Raw genomic sequence first — 23,344 nt, forward strand, 5'->3', positions numbered from 1 at the left:
GGCTTTAAAAAAACTTTAAAAAAAAAACAAACTTTTAAAATAATCATGTGTACATATTTAAAATAGATTTGTAATGGGATTATTCAATAGTTTTTACGAGGAGATTAAAATAATATAGGTAATAGAACATCGATATTGAACCTTTTATGCTTACGTATTAAAATACAAACAGATATTATTTGTAATAATGGGTGGCATGACAATATAAATTATAAGAGAAACAGGAACAGCATTATATTTATTAGATTGGTGTATTTATGTAACATAAATGCTTGTTCATGTTATGAGGCGTCGTCCTTTGTTTTGTTTACCGTTTATCCTTAAAATAAGAAGATATTTCATCATCAGTGTATTCTTTCATAAACCCGGTCAGAAATAATACATAAAAAGTGTAAATTGAAATTCGATGCTTATTCTTGTGCAAAAATACAATAATATATCAATCACCATCTTGAAATAACACCAATTGGTGAAAAAACCATTGAAAATCGATTTTTGTTCATATTCCTATGTATATAAGAATATGGTTTATTTTTTCAAAATTCGTCAATTGTGAAGCTCTCTGTATAGTAAATACATACTTATATACTATACAAGTGATTTATGATCTTTCGCGTGCTACAAGTGGCACGCAAGCCATTGGTTCGCCAATACAATCAATCATGGATACTATTGAGCGCATCAAAAAATACAAACCCTATAAAATAATATTATTTTTAAAAATAAATGTGAGTCGTAGATTAAGTTTAATATTACATTCATAAAGTGGCTAAGGTATCTCATCAGTCATCAGTAGGTAGTTTTTGTAAAAGTGTCTATTATATTGTATATTATAGATATTTAATTCCGTACATACCACCTAGCACGCACATCATAGCACAACTCAATCATCACTCGACGTAGGACACCTGTTAATATGTGGGTACCGATCACCAAAGAAAACCCGAAAACGTCATATTAAATTTATTTGTATAATAATAATACTTATATTGACATATTATTGTAAAATAATTATTAAAAATATATTTTATTTCCACTGTGAACTTTGAGTTTTCTTATGTTACTATAGTGCCAGGAAAAAAAATGATAGAATTATCATGCGATACTTCATTGAAACAAAAAATTCAGAATGAACCCCTAGTTCAATTTTAGTTGAATTGAAGTGAAGAATATAACAAGCAAAGCAATGAAAGTAAGACCCGTCTCACACGGTACACCTGTGTAGCGCCACCGGTGTGGCGAGATTTCGCATTTACACATTGTAACTGAATGGGCGCGTTCAGACGGGGACACACGATTGTAGCGTTTATTTATATTACACGGGACACCTGTGTCCAGCCACCGGTGTGTCGAGATGCCACATTTACAAATAAACGAACGCGACACTCATGTGTCTCCGTCTGAACGCGCCCATTCAGTTACGTGTAAATACAGCCGCTCGATACACCGGTGGGTTGACACAGGTGTCCCGTGTGAAACGGCTCTAATGCTGCCATTCGTAACATTGATAAACTTTGTGCTAATAAACAAGCACATCCATCGCTTTAAAAATAAATTAATTTAAAAATGAATATTTAATTATTAGATATATATATATACAATAAAACCTTGTTATTATTCTGTCAATTACGTTTTTTTTTTCATTTTTTTATAACTACATGTTTTACTATTTAAAAAGGTATGTGTATTATTTTATGAAATAAGGTAGAAGCGCCAATATCAGATTTTTGAAGGGGGGCGTAGTAACATAAAGTTTGGAGAGCACTGCTTTAATGTAAGAAACGGTGTAGTTATCACATTATTGTACTTTGGTTATGAAGAAAGCTCAAAAAAAAAACATGTTATTCTATTCACTGAAGGCCGAAATAGATATGAAACAGGTACTTAAAATAACTTTAAAATATGTTTAGCAAATATTATATATTTGGTTAATAACATAATAAACAATCATAAACTATTTTTTATTCAACGAATAATTATTCATAAGATCTGAGAATGTAACATTCTTTTATTCTTCTTCCTCTTTCACCCTGTCACGCCCCAGCATTGAGGCATAGGGCAAGTACAAGTTCTAGTTCAAGTACCACTTCCCTCATCCATCGCTAGCTCTCGCGCCTCCCTCCATGCCAGACATGCAACATATAGATCACGTTTGTAGCACCGCTGCAGGGTGAGGGAGGGCCGGCCATGGACGGAACTCTTGAGGCTGAGACACAAGGGTACGAAGTGTCGCACTTTCTGGCATCATCCGGAACGCATTTCCCATCCACGTAAAGCGTCTCATTGAACAGACATCATCTAAAACCACTTCTGAGAAATATATAACCATTATAAAAATCTCGTTCAGTGATAAAAAGAAAGCACGAGGGTATTGTTAAAACATTTGTTTAACTTGGTTGCAATTGGACAATACACGTATTGTTTGGTAATCGGACACATGTGCGTTGAATCCTGCTGGGTGCCGTATTGTTTTCAAAAATATTTTTTCTCGTGACTATACATTTCTCAGAAGTGTTTTCAAATTGTGCATGTACATAAGTCATAATCTATAAATATTTTATTTTGTATCCGAAAATATGTTTAAGAAAAATTTGAACAATTTCACGAACTGTAGACTGGAGGAGACTGTTGACTTTACAGTGTAGGCCTGTAGGGCAAGGGTACTTTTTATCTTCATTTTCATAACAATCGACTTCTAATAAGAATCTTATTTTTGTTGTTGCTTTTTTTAGTTCTTCAAAGTTAAAAATATTTATTTTAAAAGGCATTAGGTATATCGTTAAATATCTGCCAAACCAAAACAGTTTTAATATTTTCGCATTTTTTATAGATATGGGGAAGCGAGAGAAAATAAAAAATCTTAATGCAGTTTTTCATGGATTCAAAAATATTTTATTAATAATTTGTATAATAATAAAATTAGTGAGAAATTTGACATTGTGTATGTATCATTGGAAATCTTCGGCTAATAATTACTTATTGCAAAACGCAAACAGTCGTCAAGGTGATCGATCATCCGTTAAGGAGGAGAGGCATGCCAGCAAAGGCACCTAGCGGAAAAATACGATGCTTGCAATTTGAGACATTTTTTTGGTAATTTACAATTTCAACTGTACATTAAAAAGATTTTTGAAGTTATACTTCTTTTGGCGCGTATGGGAAAAAAGATCTGAGTGTATTTTTGGCGTGTGACGAAGTTGCGCGCGCCGATGTAACACATTTGGTGTGTGACGGAAGTTGCGCGCGCCGATGCAACACATAATTTATTATTATGATTATATTCATGTCGGTCTCAAGGGTACATGCGCATGCGAATAGTGTCATTTATTTAGTCGTTCAATACAACCAAGTAAACAGCACGTGTTGTAAATATAATCAATATTGTGTTATAATAAATATATATGTTTATAAACAAATTTCTGGAGACTCACATTCTACACTGTTAATTTATATTCATAAAACTTTATTTATATTGGAGTGTATATTTTATTTTTCATTGTAAAGATTGTGTATCAAGCTTTGAGGCTATATTTATGTTAGTATTATTTATGAGTAAAATTATATATCAATAAATAAATAAATTTTGTAAATGTTGAATTGGTAAATAATTCAAAAAATATATTAAAAATGGATTTTTTATTATTTCATCATGGGCACTTCCGAATCGATTATATCCGCTGTATGGCAAAGATGAGTTTTGGTCCAATACAATAATTAAATTACAATAAATTATCATGTGCTATATGAGACACAGATGAATCGCGTACGTTTTCATCAACCTAATCCACTGTAATATTAATAGACTCAGGTAATTGTTTTGTTACGCCAAAGAAGTATAACTTTTAACGCGCGTTACAGTACACACATCGATTTTTTTAAGTCGAAGATAGACTTACAAGTATTGTAAAAAAATGTGAATTTGTTGCAGGGTCCATCTTATTACATTATATTTTATGGTCATGTTTATTATTAAAATTTAGTTTATTTTTTAACGTTTAGATTTTTGACTAATTCATCGTTTTTTATATTTATTTAAATAAAATCGATTTTTATAAAAATATAAATGTGTATAACTTATAAATCCATTTTATTTGCTGGTATTCTGCTGGTATAAGCATCGCCCTTAAACGTGTTCGATATTTAGATTTAATACTTTTCATATGAGAAAAAGAAGATTTTCATAAGTATGTAGGTACTACCAAAACATGATAAAATTCGAAGACAAACGTCCTTTAAATATTATTCAGTATGTACCTTATATAATAACAAAAGATTAATAACAAGAAGAAACTGAAAATTTTATGAATCTCATTAAAGTAAACCTCTAATAAATTGATCCAATATTTATTCTAACAAAGTGATATTATAATCTTTTTAATTATAAGAATCTTCGTTTTTAAGAAACTTTTTTTATGTACATACCTACCTAGTGATAATTTTAGTTTGAACGAATTGACGGACGATATCATATCGGTGATTGTTCTTGATTTTTTATCACGTTTTTATTAGCTCGTATTATTGTTTGTCCGGTAACGATTTTTTCTCGTGCAGTACAAACTTTTTCTTATTTGTCCAAGGTTTTTAACTAACTTCTCGACTAGCTAGACGTTTGAAACTTTTAGAATATATCAGAACACGACGACAATGCATTCTTTTAATACTTTTGGCCATATTTAAGCAGAATTGAATTCATTTTCAGTTAATTCTGTTTTGTATGTTTCGGAAAAAAATCGTTAAAAGTAATATTTACTACTCTCTATTATTGGTTGCTAAGGGGTCCTAGCAACTCAGGGCTCGAAATGGACCGGAGCGCACCGGAGCGCCGTTCCTGTTCGTGAAATCGGTAAAATAATAATTCGACCGTCCGAGCTAGATAGGCCATATAATAGAAAATCTAACACACTTATTTTTATGAAATATACATAAAATCTGATAACTATGTCTTCTAACTATGATAACTATGTATTGTTCTTCAGAAAACTGTCGAGCGCTCCGGTTCGTAAACTTTTCCATTTCGAGCGCTGTAGCAACTAAATTATTAATATATACGTGCGTTACTATGGAAATCAATATGAAATGTCAAAATGACATTTCTGTATTCTATAATAATATTTATTCAGTATTTCTATCAAGTGTAATAAAAAATATTTAGTAAGTAATACATAGAATTGTCAAGTATATATGATTCAACAGAAAATTTAAAAACGTTGTAGGTATATAAAAATTTCTTTTTATCTTGTAATTATTTATAATTTATCTCATTCAATTTTGATGTTAGATCGTTTAAAAATACTAGTTTTAAAAGGGGGAATATATATTCGCACAATTGAATAGACTGTTTTCACAAAGCGCTGACAACGTTTAAAAAGATGTTCGTCACATCGGAAATGGATGATATTCACAAATCAACTACAACACTCAAATGATCGATTTGCACTAATTCATCGTAAAATAATACAAACACTAAGAAAATTAGGTTTAATGATTTTCAACAATATAAATAATACTATAAGTACCTATTTAAAAAGTGACGTTAATTAATACTAAGGTAAATGTGCCGCAGATGCCGTCATGAGCTTTTATGATTTTTTTTTACAAAAACAGTTTATTTCATCTAGACAATTATAATAAAGAGGTACCTATAAATATTTTTCTGTCGGCACATAGGTTTTTCGATCCAATAAGTGTTAATTTATAATTTGAAATGCTTATACATTTTGATGCATCATTATCACAAACTAAAATTATATTAGATAATATTTGGTTAGGGTAGGTAGATTAAGTTAGGTTAGGTTGGGTTAGGTTAGGTTAGGTTAGGTTAGGTTCGGTTAGGTTAGGTTAGGTTAGGTCAGGTCAAGTCAGATTAGGTTAGGTTATGTTAGGTTTGGTTCAAAAAAGATAGGTAGGTAGTTATACAATCTCATGACGGCATCTGCGCGACATTTACCAAAATTTATATCGATGAACCAAAAAAGATATACCTACCTAGGTGGTGTTATTTGGTTGTAGATTTACATCATATAATATAAATGAACGATAGCAGTACGAATATATACCTATTTATATTACTGCGTTAAACATTAATTATATTGACACCTAAGCATCATTTTTGCGATTGCCTTCTAATAAATTGTATTGCCGCTACAATTATTAGTTTGACATTTGTGAATTTCTACCTTTTCTTTGTGCGATATATTATTTATCTGTGAAAACAATTTTACAAATGTGTGCAGTTGTCAAAATTGAGTGAATTTATATTTACAATGAGTGATTCATGATTTTTGTTTTGTGAAACAAATTATTTTATGTGATTTCATCTATTTATTTGTGAAATCATTTAATATATGTGAAAACTACTTTCCGAATGAATGAGTTATTTTTTTTTTGTGAATTTTTATTATTGCAATGTGCGATTAATTCCCACCCTTTTAAAAGCCATTCCTTGTTTTGAAGATAGATCGCATTATTATCCTTTCTCTCAATTAAAAATATTCTTATTTCAAGTAAACTATCGAAATATAATAAGAACATATTAATATCCTTTGCTCAACACTACATATTGTAAATCAGCAGAGCTTTGTGATATACGATTTATCCAGCTTCTTCAAAAAAATATTAAATTTTTTAATTTCTGCTGCAGTGCAGTTCTGATTGTCATTAGGTACACACCTATAATATTTTTAAATAATCTCTATTTTGTAATGATCATGTATCCCGGATACGTCTGTTTTTTTATCATATTCCAATATTTATTCGTCCATATGGCAGCACTCTCATCGATTTGTTTCTCATAAATAAATATGGCGTGTTAGACTATTTCTGCTTGGTTTGTTTTTATTTAGTAATTTTCACAACTGACTGCCATATCAAGTGTATTTTAATGATATTCGGCTTGTCCGCATTAATGGAAACAAAAAAATCTTATTGTCACTATCGTTTTAATAGAACATTCTTACTGAGATAAAAGTTGAAATGATCAACGGTGATCTGACAGACTCTCGTGCGAGGGGCCGCGCTTCATGGAATCCTACCAGTAATGCAACAAGGGAGCTTCGCCGACCCCATACTCAAGTTGGAAATACAAACAGGGCGGAAACACCGGTCATAGGTAAAATCCCGTACCTCCGAAACCACTTATCGGTGTCACCTGTTATACGTGTCATTTTCGCAACGCATATAAATATTTTGAGATATTCGACTACACAACTACGCTAAGAAATAAAACTTGTCTTGAAGAATACGCAGTAATTATTAATAAAATGTAGCAACTTGTTCCATACTATATTATAGTAAACAATGTCGAACGTCTTTCTATTTTCATATACTATTGAAATAGATAACCTCTCACCCTTATGTTATAAATGTTTTATCTTGACAAATAATTTATTGTATATGGCGACGTTTACAGTTGCCTATCTCTTATAATAATAATATGTTTTATAATATATTGTGATAGACATTACACATAAGTACCTTTTCCTAATTCTAGCAACATTGGAAGTTTCCTATTCGACTAAGTACCTACAATACATTGTACAAGCGGGTACACACTAATAATTTTGTATTGTACTCATGGGCAGCCATGGCCATATCAGAAATAATCTCTGTCAATCTATATGCAGTAATTTTTTTAAAATATTCATTTTCAAAATTTCAACAAACAAATTTAGAAATAAAGAGCAAATGTTGGTTTTGAAAGAAAAACAAATATAGAAGATACAATGGTAACAGATTTTTGCTTCTTCTTTAAAATGAAATATGAATTGTCATCATAGCGATTATATTTTAGAGGACAGTTTATATTTTGCCATCGTCTGAAAATGCCGAATCATACCAATTTATCATTGTGATAATGCATTAGTCTAATGGGATGAATGAATATTTTCTGGAATTATTGTAATTAATTTATGATACCCTTAGGATTTACTTCTTGGGCGCACACTTTACTTACCTACCACTGGTTTAATCGGTATATTTGTGTTTTCCAGAGGATGTCCCAAAATCGACTTTGTCGGCAGAAGCGAAAGAGTGGTTTCCGCCGAATTACATTCCGCCGACGGGACACAACAATTATGTCCCGCCACATAACACCGGCTACCACCACCACAACAACTCGCACTCTCACTACTACCAGTCGGGGCACGGCAATTCAGGATACCACGGCGGTGGAGGCTACTACCAGAGAGGATACGAACAAAATAATCATAGATTTTCTGTTCAAAATCGATTGAACAACAGTCAACCGCCACAAGAGCAAAATGAATTAAAGGTACTTAAATGGTATAAAAGATAATGCTTAACTACCAATCCATGTTAAGATGCTTATACATCATGGGCTCCATCTGTGCTGTTTGAATGGCAGTGGCGAAGACTTAATAATCCCAGCTCAAAATACATCGAAACTTACATATTGTATTATAAATAACACCCAGTTTTTGTTTATGAGCTGTTTGATATTTAACTGGAATATGAAAAAAAATATTAACACATTTTTAACGAATCAATTTTATTTATTAGTAGGTATTAAAACATTATTAAAATCTAGATATCTCCTCCAGTCTCCCGGATTCCTTAAAACAGGGACCGCATTACTTATTTGGATTTCTATGCTTATTTGCTCTCCCGGGTACTCAGTTGAGTGGCGCTCACCTGTCATCCCATCAACTCCTCAAAGCCGAGGGTTCGGTTCCTACGGTCTAAATGTCCAGGCAGTCTTAGTTTTTGGCTGGTGATTCAACTGATTTATTCCGTTGATGTGTTGTGAGTGTATCCACCATAGTTGCATCCCAAACCGTGCATCTCACCTCCCTCCATGGAATCATCGTGATACTGTCAGGCCGCTTACCATCTTGATGACAGACTTCAAGAGACTTCTGCCTCAACGAATCCTTAGCCAACCAGAGAGCACAGATTACATGGCAAAGTGCCAACTGTATCTTCCGTCATTCTCTGGTAGCTCAATCCATGTCGACCTATATGGTCAACCGGTCTCCCAATATTACCTAGGTGTACATGACACAAAGCAATCAAAGTCAAAAGAGCAACAGAATAATGCGTAAAACTTAAGTGAAGATGTGCTCATGTTCTACCCAGATTCAGCGGGGTTACATTTAAATTGTACGTATTACATTTCACCGTAGCACAGTTAGCTGTGAGCTTTCTTATAGGAAAGATATGACCGTATACTATATGGTCATCTCCAGTGGCGGCCGGTGATTTTTTGGATTGTAATTTTTGAGGGTGCGCTGGAAACCTACCTTATTGAAAAATGAAATCAATTCGGCGTTATTTTTGATTTGACAAAACGTTATTGACATTTGAGAAATTACCTGTATAATTTATATTTTTAATAAAACATGTTGCGAGTTACTTAAATCTTTATTGGATTTGTTTTAAGAAACGATTGTATCTCTTATAGTAGATAAATACCTCTTTCAACGTAACCCATCTTATTCTATATAAGTACATTATCTTTAGCAATTTGTACACTGTATGAATAATGATTATTATGAAACTGCACTTTGTGAAAGAGTATTAAGATTTATTAGCTTATCACCAGAATTCATGAATTAATAATTTTCTATACCTATTATAAATAACCGACATCATTTCGCGTTCAGTCAACACACAGGATAATGAAATATTAATTTTCCAGAAATGCGGTAGGTACCAAAATTATTTTTATCTTCACTGATTTAATTTGCAGTACACATAAATCAAAATATCTTACCGACATTCAATTATATTTCTTGCCCATTTTAAATTTAGATAATAATGAATTCTATTGTATTTAGTTTAACAGGCATTTTACATACGAGATTGCTAAATATGATACTAAACATAATTTGAGCGTGAACAGAAGTCGCAGCGTCTATAATAACAAACCATAATTCAAATATGTAATTGCTCTCTACTCAGAACAATATGATGTCATTTTACCTAGTCGGCGCATGATATTCTCGAACTTACGCATGGCATAAACGATTAGCACGGTTTAAGTTGTTTTATAATGGCTTTAGTTAATACTAAGCTTTGCGTTCATTTTAAGTAAACAAAATATATTGCCGGGGCGCGAACGACTTCAGTGAGGATAACGTATACGGTCCATAGTGCCTGTATTATCGCCGATTGGGAATGTAGGCACATCGGTTTATGGTTTGCATTACAATAAGTGAGCGATAATATTAAAAACCTATGAAGAAAAAATATGATTTACGATGTTAAACGATGTTTCATAGCAATGCAAGCAGTGCAGTGCACTTGTATGATGTTAGACCAGCCGCCGCTGGTCATCTCTATAGCACCAAGATGAAAAAATTTCGCATTCGTGGAGCATTGCAGACAATAATGTTCCAATTTAAACCTAACCTAACCTAACAAATAATCCAGTAAGTATATCAGCCATTTTCAAAATTTGTTTGCAGGCAACCTGCAAACCGACAAGAACTGTGTTTTATTTAGACATGAATTTTATCTCAGTCGTATAGTACTATATGACCTAAAGAGATTGGACGGTCTTTAATATACGACCATATATTTCCGATACAACATTTCACGGTGAAGTGTGGTCCGGCGAACTGCATACGTACAATTTCTGGACAGGGATTCAGCGGATTGTAAATAAATAATTATATTATTTAATATATAATATCGGTAATATGTATTCCAAAGTTTGACACCCCGAACCAGACCTGATTGATATAAAAATTATTCTGTAAATAGTATAAGTTAAGGTTATTGCTGGTCATAATATTATATTGAATGTTTTGTGGTTACAGGATAGTATTGAACAATTGATAACAGTGATGTGCGAAGTGACCTTCAGTCCTGGTAAATTCGCAGTACTCTCCGGTCCGCTAGTCGACCAATTTTCTGTTACTCTCAACGATTTGGAACACACCCAACCATTGGTTGAGGCCATTGTAAACCAGGTATTTATTTAATTGAACATGAATATTAAAAGATGATAATATTTGATACTTTATTGATGATAGTACGCGTACATCATATGTAGTTTTAGGTGGTACTCATAAGCTTTTCAAGACTTTCAAACAATTGAAAAAGTACGTTCCAATGTTTTACCGATTGGCTGCTACGAGACAGTGGCCATCGTCGAGTGGCACTTCCGATAGTATGATCATGTTTTGTTGATAAAGTGGCCTTTGATCAAAAAATGTTGCACACCATATAAATATGGCTATGATAAATGACAAGTTGCAAGTGTACATTGCTTTTAACATCATCTTTTTCCACCAGAAACTAATGCCAGGACGCTTTAAAATCCTTTCAATGCTGGGAGGTATTCGAATGGTGGTACCCGGCGGATTGTGTACAATATATTAATTTATTTAAAACAACCTACCAGGGCTAGTGTAGTGAGTGTAAAGTACAGTGTGTATACACGCTCATTTTCTATGGCCGGCCTTGCATGCATGGAGCACAGCATACAGCCGGTTTTAAGTTCATTGTTTTGTTTTCACATTGAGATCACAGGTGATTTTCAGCCACCATTTAACAGTAGTTTAGGTGGAATGGTGTCACCCTATTTCTACCACATTAATCACATTACAATAAAAATCACAGGCGTGTTGATATAATTAGTTGTCAGATTCATATCCTCACGGTAATAGATTCCACAATACTTCTAAGGTTATGCGACCATAGATTGCAGTCAGCTGTGATTGCCACTGGTTGCTGACTGCATTTTTCATACTGTTTGTATGCATCAAACATGTGCAACTTGCTGGCTTTGTAGTTGACTCCGCTGACGGGTACCTCTACTGTCCATTGATCTCCCTGCTCATGATTCTAACCAGTTATTGCGATAACAAGTAATGGGAATCGGCTAGACATGTACATAACTGCACAACCTATGGCAGCCATTGATAATTAATGTGTCCGCGCTCGGCCTAATGCCTAGCGCAGATTAGAAAACATCTGTCCCAACACAAATGTCCATGTACAATCATTTGAAACTAACGCACGTCTGTATCTGCAAATATTAATATCAAATTAAATATAGTTTGAACAGTCTACATCGTACAAATTTGCGCGCTTTAATCAAAACAATATTAACAGGTTTTATACAACTTCCAAATAGTTTTTACACAATGTTCATTTTTTTACAGACAAATGTATCTTGGTCTGCACCAGGCTTAATAGTTTAATAGAATGATTCAATTAGATTTGAATATTGTTATGTACACAATAGAATGTTATACTAAGTTGCGGTTTCACACGGAGGATTCACTTATCCTGGTGTAATGGAATTTGAGTTTACATTAAAACAAATGAAGCCTATCACATGGAAATACTCATGCGATCATATCACAATACAGCGTTGCCACACAATATTTGAGTCGTCTACTAACCTAGGCAGTATCCGGGCGGCCAATCTAACGCAACAAGTGATCAGTCAATTCACACAGAAGATACTATAATATGTGACAAACGACGTCGTTGAACTCGCAGAAGAGTGTACCTGAATATTTTGATCTTGGTACATAAGTTCATTTATAAAACTATTTTTTAAAATAAAATAAAACTGATTCTTTCGATGAAATAATATTCTCACATCAGTGTTAACGAAAGACTTTCTTGTGTGTCCTTCAAAATTGCACTGTACATGTTCATACGCTTTTCAAATTATGTACCCTTTGTCATATGACACATTAAACTTATTATCAAGAAATACCAGTATCGGATACATAAATCCTCCCTGTGAAACTGCTCTAAAAGTTTTGGTGGGGCCATATTAATGTGATTATGTTTTCCAGGCAATTGGAGAGGCAAACTTCCGTTACAATGGGGCGAGACTTTGCACAATGTTTGATAGTGTCGAACCTCATCTTCAGTCATCATCGCTATTTAGAATGTGTCTTTTGGAAAGGTATTCTACTCGTCCTACCATTAATACAAATATTTGCTTATTATTTCAGTAGTCTGTTTGATTCCATGTTGACAATTGTTATTTATTTTGGTAGGTGTGCTGCAGAAGAAGCTAAAATAGTGTCAGGCGGGGAATGTTTGGATGAAAATGTTTGTGGATTTGCCATGTTTCTAGCGGAGTTGTACATGCAATTAGAAAACCCGGAGGTATTTCAATTTATTTTCCGTAGCCTAAATCAATCTACAATGTTCTTTAAGTCAAATAAGAATCCTCATATGGGATAAAAAATCCCAATATTTTTCTTAAATAGATCTTTAACATGTCTCAATTGTAAAATAATATTTTTTTTTATGTTCAAGGGAGGCCGGATTAAAGCCCTCGGTGAAAGCCTTTGCAAAGTACTCAAGCATCTTCTGTTGGAACCCAAGAATAACAATACCAAATCAGTCTGTCAAATATTAAAGGTGAGGCTCGGCAAAATGACATTTTTGGATTTCAGTTTAGATCAAAGATGTCGATGAAAGAGATGAAACAAGTCAAAATCGAACAAAAATATCTACATATTCCATAGTATGTAATGAATTATAATTTCCAAAGTATACGAAAGAAATGTCTAAAAACATAATTACTTGCAGAAGCTTTTATATTAACTTGTTGAGTGCGGAGCATTTAATTACCACATTTAAATAACATGCTAATTATATCGAATGGCCAAGTAATGAGGGCACAACAGGTGTGCCCTCCGCGTTGAAAGGATTAAAAAGATAGAAAAAAAACGATTATGTTGAAACATTTTTGCTCATATTTATCGCTACATGTTAATGATTAATCTACTAATAAAAATGGGCAATTTGAAAATATAAAAATATGGAAAGCATAAATTAACGTTAACGAAACCATCATTTACCATACATATCAAATTGTCGACATATTGGTATTTGGAAATAGATGATTATGAAAGTGAACATCAACTGTTATTATATACAGTCGAACTTGGTTATTACGAGGAAGATGGGACCAACTGAATTTGCTTGTTATAAGCGTTACTCGTTATATCAGAGAATAGGTTTTTTTAAATGAGCGGTCACATAACACAAAAAGTCAAACAAAAATACACAATTAGAATTTTTCCGCGAAATAAGCAACTACAAAAGAAGTTGTTTATTGTAATGAACGCTGGTAGGTATCTACTGACTTCAGCTTGGATTTTTTACATGAAATTTCAACCATATGCGTGGATACTTTTTTGGCGAAAACACCAATTAGGTACTTAAAACACTTAACCCTTTCGCTGCGAGCCATTTTCGCGGGAATTTATTTTCAGTCAAGTGATCTGTTAAAACGGTCACTACAGCTAAAACAGATCGATTCCAAAATTAAAAAATAGATTACTAGATGAACTATATATCAGTTATTCCAAATGCACCAAGAAATAAACTATATTCGTTACATTCTCACTAAAATAAATCGAAGAAAGTGAAGACGCTAAAAAATATCCAAGCTTTGACCGCGCGTTCAAAATGGCGGCCGTCCACTCTTCACATAGACGGTTTCAACACATACTACCGAGCAATTCGCCGCATTTGTATTTGTCATACACAGGGCTGTGTTGAGTACATGCTGCCGTAGTTGGTTACGGTCTATGACAGATATATTACTAAATCACTTGTGGAATAATCAGTGGGTTATCGCTTATCGCATTTAGTAAGTCGTAAACTCAAATTTTATTACCGTTTCAAATTCTGAACCTATATTTATTTTCGTCGCCATAAAATAATGTCATCCACTTATTCATTAGGATGTTTTGGAGAATAAAACACTAAAAATAATTACCGCACTGCTAAAATATTAATATAATATAATTTATGAGGCGCCGTCGGCTTTTTCATTGTACAAAGGGACTGTCGAATAATCGCCAGGCATAATATGAGCATGTGAACAGAGCTAACACAGTTTCGTGGCACATAAAAATAAAAATTATTATCCATTATAATAATGTAAATATCAAATATAGAACAATGAACAAAGCCAAACAAATTTACTGGAGAGCTGTGCATCGATAAAATATTTTCCAGCATTATTTCTTCGATAATATTATGTGGTAGTGACATTTTGGTGGGTGAAATAATTATTTCACTTATATTTATAATGACAAAAAATACTAAAAACAAATCTTCAAAATGTTTCTATCGAGATCACAAATCACTAAGAAAAAATACATAACACTAACGTAATCATAATAATTAATTAAAAGGTAAATAAAAATATTATCGATGCACACTTTTCGATGCATGACCAATGTTTTGTTTTGATAACCCTGGTGACGCGACTAGTACACCCGTCTTCGCAATGGCGCGCGATTCAAACGACTGAATAACGAGTGTTCTTTTCAAAAACATATTTCCTTGTGTTTTACTTGACATTTTTATGATCTGTTGCCTGATATGTCTACCTAAAGGTTTGAACTAATTTTTAAAGCATATTATCCACAAGTGTCTCTTCTAGTTTGGTCAAAAATACGAGATAAAGTCTATGGCATGTTTACATGCCATACGCAGTCTAAGGGTTAACTAGTGTCATAAACGTAATCCGATCCTGGCGGCATTGGTCTATGGTTGGATTTTATTGCTTAGGGTCGAAAATGTTTTTAAACGATCGACACATTAACAGTTTTAAGAAAATTTTTGATGATATTTTAGCTCAGTATACCCGATAAGTAGCTCATTATAAAAGTGAATAAATGTATGGAGGAAATCATAAACTAAAATGTCAATGAGAAATGACATCACAATGAAATGTCAACGAGATCTCGCTATATCCGTGATCGTAAATACCGAGTTCGACTGTATAAGTAATTTTAAATTGTAGATTCATTTATAGCAAATAAATGCTTTCATATTACAGAGGCACATTTTGATAACGCCTTGCTAGTGTTACAAGCCTGAAATAAAATTTTGTTTATACAACTAACTGTTGTATAAATAAAATCGGAAATAACAGTAGGGAAGTAATCAAAGCAAGCATGACAATTAGCAGGCTGCCATTTTTTATATTTACAAACAATCCATTCAATGATGCCATCACATGGAACTCGTTCTGTTATTCAATAACATTTCAATTTGTGATGAGTTTGTTGAGTGGCAGTTCTAAGAAACTTAAATGAATTTTAATCTTCCACAGTTGTCTGGCCTGGCATTGGATGCTGACTGCAAAGTTCACGTGGATGACATCTTCAACGGACTCCAGAGATCTGAACGCGAAGGCGTGCAGACATTGTTAGTGAGGAACGTTCTCAACCTGCGACAGAGTCGGTGGGGATCAGCCGGGTTCGCCGAAATGGCTGATATTGAGACACCACCGCCCTCCGGTAGAAAATCAATATTTTTTAATACAATTTCTTCTTTCGACCATGTTCGATCCTAATAGGATCCTAATGGATTCAAGCTCTGTACTATTCCATTTTAGTCGTTTTTTGCGACCCGGGTTTCGCCTTTCGGCATCTTCAGGCGTCGTGTACACTCACCAAAGGCAAATACACACTGACAACGAACACCCTTAACTCTACCTTATATAGTAAATCGATACAATAAAGTAGGTAAAAACTCCATTACCTACCTATTTAGTCAGAAATTACAACAAAAAATACAATAAACAAATTATGAATAGCTGAAGTAAAAAACCTAATTAGTAAAAACCCTCTCTTATTAATAACAATACACTGGACAGCATATTATTATAATAAATCGTCAAACCTAATAATAGGTCAAAATTCTTTATAACAATAAAAATACTACACTCAAGAGGTGTAAATCGTCAATTCTAAGAAAAAAATAATTAATCGAGTTAACTATGAGATATTAGTCTTTAATAATACTCTTACAAGGTACCTACTTTTAAAACATTATTTTTTAACAAAAACAAAATTATACATATAAACTCTCTTAATATAATATACTAATATCTCATAGTTAACTCGATTAATTATTTTTTCTTAGAATTGACGATTTACACCTCTTGAGTGTAGTATTTTTATTGTTATAAAGAATTTTGACCTATTATTAGGTTTGACGATTTATTATAATAATATGCTGTCCAGTGTATTGTTATTAATAAGAGAGGGTTTTTACTAATTAGGTTTTTTACTTCAGCTATTCATAATTTGTTTATTGTATTTTTTGTTGTAATTTCTGACTAAATAGGTAGGTAATGGAGTTTTTACCTACTTTATTGTATCGATTTACTATATAAGCTAGAGTTAAGGGTGTTCGTTGTCAGTGTGTATTTGCCTTTGGTGAGTGTACACGATGCCTGAAGATGCCGAAAGGCGAAACCCGGGTCGCAAAAAACCACTTAAATGGAATAGTACAGAGCTTGAATCCATTAGAATTTAAATTCAAATTCCATCAAGTACCTTCGGTCGAAAGTATTAATATTAATATTATAATACCTAATAGGATCATATGGACCTCCACAGAGTAGAGGTTTGTATTGACAGATTTTGTTTTTTACGAGAAATGGATGTCAGCCACTTGCTCAACCTATTAGGTCCATACCCTGACACACACAAATTGAAAAACAATATGTGTACTTGCCAGACCCAGGATTCGAGCCTGGGATCCACGGCATTATAGTCCAACGCTTAAGCCGTGCGGCCACCGTGGGCGTGTGGGTTTGTAGTTAATGTAATATAAAAAGATCTTTTAAAATTCATATGTTTGCATATTTTTATAAGGGCCTTCAATATTCAAATAGTTTTTGCAAACCGTCATCTTCGCGAGTTTCAAACTAGTTTTTTTTTATATACAATTTATGATATGAAAATTCCACTAACATCATTTCGCTTAAAGAAATTAATTTACGTGATGTAAAATACAGTAAAACCTCGTTAATAAGAACACGGATAATTCGAAATTTTCGCGAAAAAAATGTCCCGTGAACATTATTTTCATATAAAACCATACCTTTAATTCGAAATGATTTCAGAGTCCTGGCATATAAAAATATTCAATATATCATAATAAAGTACACAATTTCATGAGCCAGTCATTGAAAATTGTGACAGACTTTTCTTAAAACAACATAAATAACTTATTTTATGAAGGTAATAAAAATAATCCTGACATTTTATGACCCATTAACACACAGCCCTATGTCATTGGATGCTGAACTGCACTCCACTCAAAGTGAAAACAATAACTCACATTTTCAGGGCTGTAGGTATTTAATTGTCGATTGTTTATTGGATTTTAACATAGTTTTACTTGGGAACCAACAATTGTGTTGACAAATTGGAAAAATAAAAAATATTTCCTATTTTTCTACAATCAACACTCATGATGGTAAATACCTACCTACATTACTTGGTAACTTCAATTAATGGATTAAGAACACATGGTATTTGCGCAGACTTAAATTTGAAAGAATTGTAACGGAAACTTGGTAGGCACATCTATGAATGATCATAAACGAAATTAATCAAAATTAAAAATATTTGTTTTTCAAAATTTTAATATTTTTCCTCTATACATTTCATATTTCGTAATCCGATTTTTTTTTCAATTTTCGGTCCCATGGAGTTCGTATTAACGAGGTTTTACTGTATGATAAATTAATATGTATCGCATTGATATCGGTTATGGCCTGCCTATGTTATGCTATGTGAAAAAGGTGCTCTATTTGCTTGATTCTCTTAGTTTTACTTATTAGTTTTAAACTAAGACGTGTCTTCAGCTAATTCTTCTTTCATCCTTCATTCTTATATTTATTAGATTATTAATAATAACATTAATTTAAAGGTATTAAAATAAACATTTTATGCTTATAATAATTAGCGGCATGCATTTATAGATAGGTTTTGCTGCATTTTTGTGTTAATTTTAAAGTTATGTTTTTTCTTTAATATTTTCCCAAACTGCAATGGTACTCATTTTAAAATTGTCTAAAGTAACATTGTTACTTAAAGTTAGCCATTCAAACTCGGCGACAGAAACAGATGATACTACTGCATATAGAAATGTAGTATCGGGTTGCAACGGGTGTGTTGCCTGTGGGGCCTGTGTTGCCTAAGTTTTCATGTGAATGGCCAGATAATAATTATTTGTACATATTATAGGCTTCTGCGGGATCATGATTTCTTTAATTTTCCATGGATTGGCCATGATAATTTTGTCATGCTGAATCTGTTTTCAGATCACCGACCATAGATCACCGTTGGGTAACAAGGTCCAATTGACCGATGACTTATTTGTATTGTCTTATTATATTTTAGCACCCCCAATTATTCTGAATCATAATGGGTCAAGTCAGCGAGGTGGCGGTGTGGCAGAAGTAAATGTGCCGGCTCGTCAATCAAACAATGTAGAAGGCGGCATGTTCTATCTGCCAGACGGACATTCGCTCACTTCCGAAGAAGCAGCGTTTCTCAGTCGGCATCTACCGCCCGCACACGAGCCACCATCTTCCGACGATGGAGACGAAGCACCGTAAGTTTTATATAATCCATTATTATCAGTCTGTTCAGATTTTAACTCTGCCCAAAGCTAGTATGATTATTATACGATGGCGTTTTACGACTCCCTACTGGGCATGCCTTAATAATCACCTTGAACAGTGATAATATTGATTTCGTGACCAGAGTGTTTCTATCTCTGGTCTTCTGTCCATTATTAGATCAATTAAACCAAATATGATCAATTAAACCAAATCTTTAATTAAATTCAAGACAGTTTTACAAAATTAGTATTTATTTATGACATTCATTATTTACAAATGATTAATATAAAAATTATATTAAATTCTATAAGATGTTTTTATGAAGTCGATACCTTGATAATGATGTACAACCGAAATAGACTGCGGCAAGTTTAACGTGAAGCATGGCCGTTTAGAGAACTACAATACTGACAATCCTTTCATAATATATCACAGTGACACTTCAACTTAAAATTTTCGCACTCTAGCTATCAACTTTAAAAAACCCCTGTAGAATTTAATATAATTTACATTATCGTTTTTAAATGGATTTCCACCAAGTAAATGCTGACTCATTTAATACATTTTATTGTTATTTTTGAAAATACGTCGCATGCGTGTGATTTCAGTGATGACTCAGATAATGACATTTGGGAACCGGAGATGAACGCAGAGCAGAGAGCTGATTTTATGGATTTCCTTCGATTGTCCAATCAGATCACCCGGTAGACCGAAGCCCCTGCCTATTCTTAACAATGTAATGTTAATCGATAGAATGTGATTCTTAAAAATGGATACATTTTTTTCTTATTTTGATAGTTGTAATTATTTCGTAAGCATCAAAAAAAATCATATATTATATTGGTAAAATATCTATACCACAGGATTCACTGTACTGCGCGAGTATTAGTTTAGCTAACATTCTTATGATGAACTTGCATTTTTTTGTATATTTTGCGAATTTTTATGCGTAATGACAGCAATATTTGTTTTAATTTAGTAATTATTTTTTGATGCATGTTTTTAAATAATAGCTATTCGTGTGAGCCGTGGGACTACTCTCAGAAGTTTAGGCATATTAGACAAATGACATGTACTTTTGTGACATTTAACAATTCAATATAGTTTGAGGATGGTCCACAAAATCTTCCTGTTGTTTTTGTGAGAGTGAGAAATTTAAACTGGCGATGAAAGTAAAAAACCATTTTTCTTTCTTCATTTATCTGTTGATTTTTCATGGTACAATATTATATTATTATTTAGATTTAACCAATGATTTTAAAATCCCTATCGTCGTACTGCATAATATGCCGATTAAGAAAAGTCACTCCTGTGGATTGGTATTTTTTACCTTAAATTTTTTTCTGTCTTGCTATTTGGCAAAGTATTATAATTTACAATTTGTTCAAAATCAATTAAATTAAATAAATATATGAGTTAAATGCTACATGCGCGCATATTAATATACGGAATAAATCAATTTTATTTTTAATATTTAAAATGTAAAGAAAAGTAAACGATCTAGTGTAATGCCAAAATAGTATTCTGAAGTGGCAATAAAAAAATCATTAGAGAATTAATGTTATATAATAGAAAGCACCCAAAAGGTTGATTCATTCATGCGGTAGTGTTTATATTTTAAAGAAATTAATGAATTGAACATAATTAAATTTCTCCCTTATAAAATTTCCTGCCAAAAAATAAAAAAATCAATTAGATCTTCTCAGATGAGCTTATGAAAGAAAAATACTTTAGTGATTTTCTCTTTTCTCAATAAATATTATTAAATAAAATTATTCTTTTCTGTATTACTTCATCTTGTGAGTGCAAATTAATTCAGTCACTTGTATTATACTGATTATTACTTAGTAGCATTTCTGGATTTCATAAATTGTATTGCTTTCCGACACTGCATGCAAAAATTCATAATTTTCTTTTTATAATGTAGAAAAGAAGTAAATTACATAACATTTAATGATTCATTTTAAATGTTAAATATCTGGAATGTAATAAAATTGTTTTATTTCAATAAAAAAATGTATTTATTTATATCTTCTCATCCCAATCAATCTTACTCTCGTGAAACTTGACATTTCACAATTAATCATCTTCATATAAGAAAAAGTGAACCAACTGCAAATTTTATGAAAATTGAATAGATGACGATTTTACATGAGACTGCCATAATGGGGGATTTGCACAACCGTAGATTTACTGTGGACAACATTGTCATGCCAAAAATGCATAATGTCAACACTTACTATCTTGACAATTTTAACATGCATTCATAAAATGCACAAAGTTAGAAGTGTTCTAACTTTTATTGTCATGAAAGTACAATGTATATTTTATATGATTCAATTTGAGGACAGTGTGTAATACCCAAAAACCGCTATTGTTGAACTTATTTCAACATACCGTCGCTGAAGGATTGGTTTGTCGAATAGACCAAATGTTCAGGAGACAAAAAACAAATTTCATTATCCTATATTTAAATACATGTTGTTTTACAGTATATGCATGTAATTTAAAGAAAATTATGGTTCTGGTCCATTTAGATACAAAAAATCATTCTGCATTAAAAGGTTGATTTCGACAAACCAATCCTATAGTGACGATACATCAATGAAAAAACAATGAATGTAGCATTAACACTTCATGCTCTTATTGCAACTATTAGAAAAAGAAAGAACTGTGGAGTTGGAGCAGTCCTCGGACAGCAAAGTTTATTGACTTTCAATACAATTAATTTGCAGTAAGTGGCGAAGGGTGCAGGTAGGCTGTGAGAAGAGTATTCTAGTGAGACAAAGTGACATGATATATCTCAAAAGTGAGACATGATAGATCTCAAGAATGAAATATCAAGCGTAAATAAATATAATGTAGTTGATTTTTGAGATAGATAGCAAGTGTATGAATTGCCATCCCGAAGACATATTATAGTTTTTCAGTTTATTATTTTCTCTTGTATGGTAATGATATTTGTACAACTATAATAATATTATAGTTGCACAAATATATTATGGCTACTAAAACTGGAAATAATATGTGAAGTAGAGGTGAGTTGGAAATACTGTCACCAGGGGCCTTATGTTAGAACTTGCGAGTTGTAGTCGCCCGGTCGACATGACATCATTGTGACGTACTACCTGAGTGATAATAGCATTCGAGAAAATAACGCTATTAAAATAGTGGCGTTATCCATTGTCCCCATACACAAATAGGTGTTTCAGCATAATAATATCTATGGTGAGCCGTGTGCGTTGGACGGCTTGCCTCGAGCGTGTATTGGCTGACGTCACAATTACGTCATGTCGTCGGGTGACTTCATATCACTAGTTAGAACATAGGGCTGCAGTTTGTGTACTCAAGTCTCGGATGAAACTACCCATACTCAGTACATGTGGCCCAATAAACTTCTTCCAAAAAATTTTTGATGATATCATCGCGAGTCGCTCGCTATCTGGTAGGACTTTCAATACTATAGACATTCAATGCGCGTGAGCGATATAGCACTTGAATACAAGTATATTTTAAATTTATTAGTCTGCATTCGAATGGCATGTTTACATACTTATGTATGAACAATAGGTCATAAATTTTGTGTAGTGGTGAGGTGATGATAAATTTAAAATTTTATAATAAATGGGACATTTCGAAAAGCCGAGCTCATGTATTTTTAGCAATTCTATTGAAGCCGATATTTCAAATACTAGTAAGTATTTTGGAATGAGTTTCGACACTAAGTATTTTTTTATAATACTGGTATGAAGTATACTTAGAGCGGAATGCACAATCTAAGATTTCATTCCTAAGGATAAGTCGCCGAAAAGCATGACTTAACTATAGACAATCCTGAGTATAGAGTTAAGGAATCCTTAACCATAGATTACTTTTGTTATGAACACGCCCCCTTCTGTATTACCACTGACAGCTGCTGCTGTCAAAATAAATTCGCATGTCTATAACACAGTCCATACACTC

At 32.7% G+C, this 23,344-nt stretch overlaps 1 protein-coding gene across 1 annotated transcript; it reads left to right on the forward strand.

Annotated features, from left to right (window-relative positions):
- The first annotated feature begins 6,783 nt into the window (after positions 1-6,783).
- Paip1 (Poly(A) binding protein interacting protein 1) lies at positions 6,784-21,385 on the forward strand. The gene is made up of 9 exons (XM_085952565.1): positions 6,784-7,108; positions 7,989-8,269; positions 10,779-10,931; positions 12,777-12,889; positions 12,984-13,095; positions 13,249-13,353; positions 16,070-16,256; positions 19,158-19,371; positions 19,990-21,385. The coding sequence occupies exons 1-9, from the start codon at positions 6,973-6,975 to the stop codon at positions 20,087-20,089; spliced, it is 1,401 nt and encodes a 466-aa protein (XP_085808691.1). The 5' UTR covers positions 6,784-6,972; the 3' UTR covers positions 20,090-21,385.
- The last annotated feature ends 1,959 nt before the right edge of the window (positions 21,386-23,344 follow it).

Source organism: Rhyacophila brunnea, unplaced genomic scaffold, assembly GCF_057557595.1.
Source record: "Rhyacophila brunnea isolate RB1 unplaced genomic scaffold, BYU_Rbru_1.0 scaffold_3, whole genome shotgun sequence".
In the NCBI taxonomy this organism is placed as follows: Eukaryota; Metazoa; Arthropoda; class Insecta; order Trichoptera; family Rhyacophilidae; genus Rhyacophila; species Rhyacophila brunnea.

What these genes read in the sequence shown, in the direction of transcription:
- Paip1 (XM_085952565.1), top strand. Translation starts at nt 6,973, where the DNA reads ATGATCAACGGTGATCTGACAGACTCTCGTGCGAGGGGCCGCGCTTCA. An exon ending in AGAATGTGTCTTTTGGAAAG is followed by an intron (nt 12,890 to 12,983) that starts GTATTCTACTCG and finishes TTATTTTGGTAG; the next exon opens with GTGTGCTGCAGAAGAAGCTA. An exon ending in CAGTCTGTCAAATATTAAAG is followed by an intron (nt 13,354 to 16,069) that starts GTGAGGCTCGGC and finishes AATCTTCCACAG; the next exon opens with TTGTCTGGCCTGGCATTGGA.